This window comes from Pygocentrus nattereri, chromosome 24, assembly GCF_015220715.1.
Source record: "Pygocentrus nattereri isolate fPygNat1 chromosome 24, fPygNat1.pri, whole genome shotgun sequence".
Taxonomy (NCBI): domain Eukaryota; kingdom Metazoa; phylum Chordata; class Actinopteri; order Characiformes; family Serrasalmidae; genus Pygocentrus; species Pygocentrus nattereri.
The window spans coordinates 5,040,971-5,050,727 of record NC_051234.1 but is presented as its reverse complement, the minus strand read 5'-3'; the positions used below and the strand labels follow the sequence as shown (position 1 = coordinate 5,050,727).

General features: G+C 39.2%; 1 protein-coding gene across 2 annotated transcripts; it reads right to left on the bottom strand.

Moving 5' to 3' along the window:
- Window positions 1-1,687: 1,687 nt before the first annotated feature.
- Window positions 1,688-8,460, bottom strand: sult2st3 (sulfotransferase family 2, cytosolic sulfotransferase 3). Of its 2 annotated transcripts, none has more exons than XM_017708769.2 (6): window positions 8,184-8,460; window positions 5,682-5,890; window positions 5,307-5,433; window positions 5,134-5,228; window positions 2,964-3,144; window positions 1,688-2,463 (listed from the first exon to the last, which is right to left on the bottom strand). In XM_017708769.2, the coding sequence occupies exons 1-6, from the start codon at window positions 8,320-8,322 to the stop codon at window positions 2,354-2,356; spliced, it is 861 nt and encodes a 286-aa protein (XP_017564258.2). In that variant the 5' UTR covers window positions 8,323-8,460; the 3' UTR covers window positions 1,688-2,353. The 2 variants fall into 2 exon arrangements, with proteins under 2 accessions (XP_017564258.2, XP_017564259.1); XM_017708770.2 differs by having other exon boundaries at window positions 7,734-8,309.
- Window positions 8,461-9,757: the final 1,297 nt, after the last annotated feature.

Sequence of the window (9,757 nt, the reverse complement as noted above, 5' to 3'; positions counted from 1 at the left end):
ATAAGTGGAGCTGATAAAATGGACAATGAGCGCAGAAACAAGGTGGATGTATGCTGTCTGGGTGTTCATTTGTGGTGGTGGTCTATATTACCCAGAATTGCTCTTGCAACCTTTGCCTTGCACAAGAGTTAGAATAGTACGTGAATGGTATATTTCAGCATGCTAATTTTGCAATAAAGAGACGAAGGGGCTACACACTTAACAGCATTTTTGCACACCTTGTGCAATTCAGAATGACTGTTCAGAAACTCTCAGAGCAGATAACACAAACACTAAGCTGAGCCAACCAGAGTAAGTTTCTTGTGCAAACTTGTCTCCACAAGATGCAAAGAAAAAGTAAAAAAAGCAAATGATTTCCACCAAACACTACAGCCTACAGTCAAGTGAGTAAATCCTTTCAATCGATCAATCATGCCAACAAAAAAAAACACAGAATGGAAGATATTCATTTTTTGTTAACGCTGTGGAGACTACTGCAAATAATTTGGCGGCACTTTAAAATAGCACTTCCTTTGCAAAGGGTTCATGAATGCTTTTAAATGAGTTTATTAATGGCCATTAATTAGGTCTTAAGATCTTAAAATCATGAATAAGCGTTTACAACTCAAAGAAAAATGGCCACAGTGACCTCTTGTTGGTTAATAGCCAACGCTCATTCATTCATACTGTGAAATCTCAGATTTTGATCTCTGCTGATCTTACTTTGTCTTCATAAGTCACCATTAAACCTGTCAGCTTAGTCACATATTCATATTCAACAGATATAACAGCTCGCTTTTTCCTGTTCTATTAATTTGTACAAACTCATTTTAAACCATTTATAAACCCTTTATAAGGGCAGGCTTATTTTTAAATTCTACAGAAAACTGTAGAAAGTGCAAAAGTGTATTACAGGGTGGAATCTGTACATATTGGTGCAATGTGCTTCGGTGTATAGCCCAAATATTATATATATATATATATATATATATATATATATATATATATATATATATATATATATGTGTGTATGTATATATATATATATATATATATATATATATATATATATATATACACAGACACACACACACACACACACATAAAACATTGTGAAACATTTGGCCATTCTTGAAACAAAGGCAAGAGTGGAAGAGGGACAAATTATGGCCAAACCCTCAGTAGTGCTGAATGATTTAGAGAAAAAATCTAAGTGCGATTGTGTCTGCCTGTTGGTTTGGCCAATAACAACAGCATATAATTTTTTTTCTTGATGCTTTGAACGACAAATGGAGTGCGCCAGACTGGTGGTTAGTTGTTATTGTAGTGTTGTTATGTACACAGCACATAGGTGTTGGCTGCTTATGATTGCTCCAAATCATCTACAGGCAGCTCATGAACTCCATATTACTAAGTTAAATTTCCCCGCTTTCACCACTTAAGACAATGTTGTTGATAAAGTAAGCTTCTTGCAAATTCTATACTGTTTTATCCTTCTCCTGTAAAGTTATCATTTTGGAGATCATATATAAAAAGTAAATATTTGTCAGCTGGGGGGGGATAGACTGCGGCAGAGAGGCCCAAACAGAAGCATGTATACTACTCTGAACTAAAACTTCAAATGAAATTCGGACAAAACAATTCTAGTCCATGTCATCACTCATGACAGAGGGTGGAAGAACGTCTAACGGAAATCAACACACTAGTATTCATTGTTTTGTTTTTTTATTTTTGAAAAAAATTTAATAAAATGCAGTTGTACTTTTATTGCGTCGCTGCATTGACCTCCAGCCAAATGACATCTTTTGTTGATTTTCTAGGTGAAAATAAGTTAATACAAATTTAACAAACAAACTTAATTGTCGCTATTTTATTTTAAAGCATAATTTCTACGTATTTGCTAAGTGAAACATCTTGGAAAAAAATAAACACTATATAATATAAATGTGTCAAAACCTTTGCACAATTCAAATGTAATGCTCTTTTTTCCAATATGTTATATTCAGCAAAGAAACAGCAATTGTGCACTAAAACAAGCACAAGTGTGTTCTCTGTAGAGGATCTGTTAACTTAGTTAGTTAGGAGAGCAAAACTTTTGCATAGAAATTTCTAAATCATCTTTACACAACATTTCAGTTAAGTCATTCATTATGTAAATCAATTGTAATTACCGTCTGCCCTGTATTAATTGTTTCAAAACATTAAAAAATCTATAAAAAATCAGTTAAAGCACAGAAATAAGTTTGTAACAGGAGACCTCTGAAAGTACCAAAGAAGATTTGTGTCTGAGCAATCAAGACAAACCATAACTCTTTAATATGATCAGGAATACGGTAATTTATGATAACTCAACAGTTTACTCATTTTTTTATCGCTAATCCCAGGGGAAATTAATTCCACTCCCCTCCAATTCTTTCTGAATGACCGCATTGAATTTGTCCTCCAACTCTGGGCTGAAGTGATTCTTCCAATCCCCAGCAATTCCTTAGAAAGAACAGAAAACAGAAGTGAGACTCGAACTCTACCATGTCTTTCAAAGCATGTGCTGTTCTCTGTGACCAGCCTGCCCTGTCTGGCATTGGCCTCTGTCCGGCCTAGCAGCTCTTGGGACGTCCTACTCAAATGCAGCATGAATCAGAAAAATGCTGAAGAAATAGTTCAGTGAAGAAAGCTAACATTGCAAACACTTACTTGTGAAAGGCCCTAACTTGAATGACTGGTGAACAATATTAATACTAATTAATACTAATTTATATAATCATTTTACGGTAAGGGATTGTTTAGAGGGTGATTAGGGAAATGTCAAACAGGTCGGGACAGCGACATTTATTTATCAATGCGTGTAGAACGTGTTCTGCATCCCTGCAAAAGGGCAACAAGTTTCTTCACTAGAAAGCTGGTATTTATCAAACGCATAGCAGTACGCACTTCAGGAGAACAGCATTCAGAGAAAAGCTTGAGGCAAAATGTTTTCACCTGCTTACCTTTTCTGAGGAAATGTGATTTGCTGCTGTCCATGACTTCCTGTGGCACCAGCGAATAGTTGGACATGTTGTTTTTTTTCATGTTTTTGAACAGACAGTGTTCAGTGACGCGATCCAGAGCTTCTTCGCTCATCTGCCGGCCGAGAAATCTTAACATGCGCTCCAAAGCCCCACGAAGATCCTGAAAGTTAAGGGGCATGTGAAAATTATATATATTTATTATTATTCCATAAATCATGAGACAAAAATTTCTCTGAACAGACTTTAATAATGTTCAACGGTTCCTGACTGGTCCTGAAGGCCCACTGCTCCTATCACACTTGATCCATCAAATCAGCTCATTATACACCCTTTCCTCATTTTAAGGGGGTTTGTTTAAGCAGGAAAGACACTAAAATGTGCAGGGCAGCAAGCAAGGCCCGGGATTGCAAATTACTATCAATAAGAGGTATTGTCAACACTCCATCCAGCATTTGGGAGCCTTTGGGTGGCAGGGGTTTATGTTATGCACATACCCATATTAACATATCTGGGCTTTGTTTAAATCAATTATAAATTCTAGGGATTGTGATTTTGGGGCTTATTCTGGTAGAGAACCGTACATCTGCTCTGTTGGAGAATTCTATTTATTTAAACCAAATCAATCTGTGTAGCACATAAATAAAGCTATGTTTAGTCTTTTTAGCATACAAAATACCAAAAATCAAATTGAATCTCAAATTGAAAATGGCAACTAATCTGAACATATATGCATTGTGATATCCCTGCATGCATGCAAGCTGTGTGTGTGGAGCAAACATTAATATTTTAAGGCACACATTCAGGCGTGTATCAGGATCAACTTTTGCATTTTGTGTATTGTTACACCCACAACAGTTGTTAACAGTTACCAATATATTCACACATGACAGATAATAAAGTTTAAGGCTGAATGGACAAAAAGACGGGGCACACATTTCAGATGTTTCATTCAGTCCCATTGCCACAGATGTATAAAATCAAGCTCCTAGCCATGCAGTCTGGCTTTACACACATTTGTGAAAGAATGGGCCGCTCCAAAGAACTCAATGAATTCGAGTGTGGTGCTGTAAAAGGATGTCACCCTTGCAAGTCAGTTTATAAATTTCTTCCCTCCCAGATGTTCCACGATTAGCTGTGAGTGGTATTACTGAAAAGTGGAAGTGTTTAGGCACCACAGCAACTCAGCCACAAAGTGTCAGACCATGTAAAGTTACAGAGCAGGATCACTGAGTACTGAGACGCGTAGTACATAAAATCATGAATGCTCTCCTGAGTCAGTAAGACTCCAAGAAGAGTTCCAAACGTCCTCTGGAATCAACATCAGCACAAAAACTTCAAGCTTCAGGGCTTGGGTTTCAACGGCCGAGCAGCTGCATGCAAGCCTTATATCAGAAAGCATCATTGCCAAGCGTCAGGTGTAGTGGAGTAAAGCACACCAACACTGGACTCTGGAGCAGTAGAAACACATTCTGTGGACTGACGGATCACACTTCTCTATCTGGCAGTATGATGATCGGTTCTGGGTTTGGCGAATGCCAGGAGAACTGTACCTGCGTGACTGCATTGTGCCAACTGTAAAGTTTGGTGGAGGAGGGATGAAGCTATTTGGTTCTTTCTCAGTGGTTGGTCTCGGCCCCTTAGTTCCAGAGAAGGGAAATCTTAATGCTTCAGCTTAACAAGACATTTTGGACACTTGTATGCTTCCAACTTTATATGAACAGTTTGGGGAAGGCCTTTTTCTGTTCCAGCACAAGGGAAGGTTCATAAATGGTCAGGTAAGTTTGGTGTGAAAGAACTTGACTGACCTCAACCCTATCAAACACCTTTGTGATGAACTATGCATTCTTGTTCAATCACAGTGTCTGGCCCCACAAATGCTCTTCTGAATATATGGGCAAAAGTCCCACAGACACACTCCAAAAACTTATAGAAAGCTTCCCAGAGGAATAGAAGCTGTTACAGCTGCAAAGTGGCACCAACTCCATATTAATGCCCATGGATTTAGAATGGCATGTCTTAAAAGCTCTTGTAGGTGTAATGAGTAGGTGTCCCAATACTTTTGTGTTAACAAGTAAACAAATTCCCCCTCATACAGCCCACTAACTTTACCACAGTACATAAAGAATAACTGGCAACAGAAACACGTTACCTGAATCAGCTCCTCATAAGTGATGTAGAAAATCCGGTCTCCTAGATCTGTGTTTCTCCAGCTCTTCACATGGTCAGTCCACTTTCCAAAAAGAACTGAACAACAAAATCACATTGAGTATTTATCATGCCAAGATTCTACAAGTGGTAATAGCATTTGACTGAGCCTCTCACCCTGCCCTGCGAGGAACTTGTCCATAAATTCTTCAAATGTTCCAGGATCATCCAGAAAACTGGCCATTTGGTGGAAATAAAAGGAAGACACCAATACATCTTTCGGGTTCCTTGCAATATAAATGGCCTAGGTATGAAAGTAAAGACACAAGAGGTATAAGAATAAGCAAGTGCAGATGTCAGGCAGTGATCTTATATATCATTATGTTTAGTTTTTTATTAAAATGTTATTTTACAACATAAGTGAAGAAAAAAATGAATGTCTTAAGCTGTCAACAGTTTTCATGCGACCAGAGCCTAAAACAAACATTATGTTGGAATAATCTTTCTGAGTAGTTAAGATTAAATACCTGAACTGCTTGTTTGATTTTTTACCTTTGCCTTAGAGGACGAGAAGGTAGGAGGCATCAGAGGGTAGGGCATGTGGGAGACCATGGTCCTTGGCGCACTCAGCTTGTCCAAGAACAGGACAGCCCGTGTCTCCTCGAGCCAAGGCACCCTCTCCCAGTTTGGGATGCTCTCCACTGGAGTAAGGTCCCCGCCATTGAGAAGCAAGGGAATAATTTCTTGCATCCATGTTGTACCTAAAATGAAACCAGTGATAAATCCAAATCACAGGTTTTGTTTTGCTTAGGGGCGGCACGGTGGCGTGGTGGGTAGCGCTGTCACCTCACAGCGAGGAGGGCCTGGGTTCAATTCCCCGGCCGGGCGGCCAGGGTCCTCTCTGTGTGGAGTTTGCATGTTCTCCCCGTGTCTGCGTGGGTTTCCTCCGGGTTCTCCGGTTTCCTCCCACAGTCCAAAGACATGCAGTCAGGCCAATTGGACATGCTAAATTGCCCCTAGGTGTGAGTGACTGTCTGTGTCTGTCTGTCTGCCCTGCGATGGACTGGCGACCTGTCAAGGGTGTATCCTGCCTTCCGCCCGAAGACTGCTGGGATAGGCTCCAGCATCCCCCCGTGACCCTGACGGAGAAGCGGCTTAGACAATGGATGGATAGATGGATGGATGGATGGTTTTGTTTAGTCTCTTTAGAAGATGTTTATCAACCATCCTGACCAAAATGACGTCTAACTGGTAGGGGTGTCATGATACACATGATAACAAGTGTTTTGCAAGAAGGTAAGAAACAAACACATGATCGGACTATAAATAAATTCAGTGTGTTTAATTCTGAATTGTAACTTTATTTTTGTTTACTTTTATTATTATTATGAAACTTGATAACATGTGTTTGCCAGATGCATCATGTGCAACAAAGTGGATCTTGCACTTTTGTTTACATTATTGTTAATTGATCTTGTGTCTTCTAAGAAAATGACTTGTGTCAGTTCTGCACTGTTGTCTTAATAATAAGGATGATAATAATAATAATAATAATAACAACAACAACAATAATGTATTTAACACGTTTCATGCTGGTGGCAGCTGAAAAGTGCTTTACAGACAGGTGATAAAGCTTAACTGTAATAGAAGAAATTCTTACTAAACTCATAAGACAATAACACACATGAAATTAAAGGAAAAATACCACGAGATGTAGAGTTTTCATTAAATGCTAAGTTAAAGAGATACATTCTTAGATGCTTCTTAAAAGCGAGCACTGAGCTTGACTGTCTGGATTGAGCTTCACAGTTTAAAATGCAGTTTAAAAGCAGAATAACTGAAAGAGTCTCTCCACGTTTTCTGTATTTCACAGAACGTGTTTGCAGAACGCCAGTATTTGCAGATCTAAGATAACAGACAGACACTCTGTTATAAGGTTATTTATATATATATATATATATATATATATATATATATATATATATATATATATATATATATATATATATATATATGTATGTATGTATGTATGTATGTATGTATGTATGTATGTATGTATGTATACATACATATATATATATAACTAAGGTTATTTACAGCCTTAAAAACTAGTAGCAGAACTTTAAAATCTATCTGAACGATACAGGTGGCCAACACAGTTGTTTTAAAACAGGAGTGACTAAGATCACAGCCAGATGTTGTGCTTTTGATTTGGTATATGAAGCTAAAGAAACAAGTTTCTATGAGTTCTTGTACCAGCGATCAGTATTTCTGTTTTTTTTTTTTAATGGAATTTAGTTAAATTTTTTTGAGAAATATTTGACACGCGGCTGGTAAGCCTGCCTGGATTATCATAAGGAATGGGAATATAACTAGGTTATCAGAATAGCTATGGGACAAAAAAAATCTGAATGACCAAATAATAATAATAATAGATAATATGCAAAAGTTGTGTTAGTATTCTTTTCCAAATCTGTATTGAAAATGTATCGTAAAAAAACTGCAATATGTATTGTATCATATCGTATCGTCACATGTTCGTATCATTGCAGGACCTACTAGACGGGGGGAAACAAAACCCTGCATATTTTAGCAACTACTTACCAGATTTTGGATAAGAGATGCAGAAGAGATCTAGAACATCGATTTGGAAGTTCTCAAAATATTTTAAGCTCTCGAGGGTGTGGTTTTCCTTAGGGCACTTCAGCCCGTGGTATATGAGGTATTTCTTATCCTCCATGAAAAAGCAGTGAGGTTCTAGTGCTGGGGCGTCAAACCTAGATGCTCAGTAAAAGACCTGACTGTCCTCGAAACTTCTCCAGCGGGTAAAAAGCAACGTCCGCTCGAGGGAATATAAAGGTGGTCTGGGAACCCGTGGGCAACTTCCTCTGTGTAATACTAACGTCTCGGTAACGTGTCATTCAGCGGCACCGAAGGCGCCCAGAGGAGGGGTAAAAGCAGAATCGCCTCTTTGGAAACGAGAGGGTTAAGCAACGTTACAACATTCACATTGAGAAAAAGGAGGGCAGAGCGAGGCTATAATCTCCTACTCACCGGACTTGGGGTATGAAATAACAAAGATGTCGTCGTTTTGAACTTTAAACTTCCGAAAATCTTCCAGGCTCTCCTCTGAGTGAACTATTTTGGGAAGAGGAAGTCCGTGGAAAAACAGGTACAAGTCCTGAGTAGCCATCCTGACAGCACACAGCGCGCTGAGCTTCTGTCTGAGGTGGTGAGTGTGTTCTCTTGTAGGACTGAGAAAACCAGCCCTCCTGACAATGCACAAACTAGCTTTTTCCTCCTCATCTGCGTTCACACTGTAAGATGAGCCCTGCCGAGATAGGATCACAGAAACCATAGGATTAAAACCAGATGCTTTAGCTTCCTCCAGAGCAGCTATAGATCCCATAGCGTGCGTTTAGAACAGGCTTTACAGGCTTGGCTCGCTTATGAAACTCACAGCAACGCATCTAAAATACCAACATACATTACAAAGCCTTCAGGAACCAACAGAAACACTCAATGGGTTATATAGGTTTCCACAGCTGGGAGAAGACACCAGCAAATGCGCTATGTGGGTCATTCTCCATTTGGAGTGGGAAACCATGGCACAAAGGTTGGAGGGCTAAAAAAAAAGCCTAAAATATTAGGGACAATTCCAAGAGTCAGTATATACATTTTCACAAAATAACTCAAATGTCACTGGTGTCACAGTCACGGGTGTTATGTCATATTCATGTAACACCAGTGACATGTCGTGACACCAGTGACTAGTGTTAATTTCATGAATGATCACAACACTTGAAAAACTATATGAAAGTGTGATCAATATTTTATTTAAAAAATAAAACATTTTGGTAAGTATTTAAGTCTGTTAATGCTTATTTTGTCATTTTGCTATCATAGCTAGGTATGGCCAGGCAGAGTGCAGCAGAGAGACAGAGGCAGTACAGGCAGCGTAGAGATGCAGATCCAGAACGTAGGGCTGCTTACCTGGTAAAAAAGACATTGAACAGAATAAAAGAAAACTAATAGGGGACCTCTCAGAGAGAGGGAAACGTCAAGAAAGAAAAAGATGGTGAGAAAGGCAGGCAAGGCTAGAGCACAGTTAAGGGCAGCACCAGCCACTGCAACTCCAACCCCCCCAGCCACACCAGACACTGAACCTAACTCAAGGTTAAAAAGGAGCGACGACTTCTTTGTGACACCCTTCTAAATCTGCATAGGAGATTTTTGGCAGAAAGTCCTGACGCAGTGTCCTATCCCTTCTTTTGCAGACAAAGACCTTTTTGGGTCATGCATCCAACTGAAGCTGACAGGAACACCTGTCAGTGTAAGACTCACGAAAACCTCCAATACGTGGCAGAAAGTCTTTACAATCAAGGCTTGTTACAAACTAAATATCTGGATGAGATGGCAGATGCTATAGTTTGTGACACAAAGAGCAAAATGTGTGCATATTCAGAGTGTCCAGAATGCCGTGTGACATTTCAAATGATAAAGTGTCCATCAAATGAAAGCATTTCGGTAACACAGCGGGTCCTTGAAAAGATCGGAGATGTTGGCCATGATAAAATGACCGTTTCTGTTAAAAAGGAGATGGTCACCACAGAAGATGCTCTGGTGAC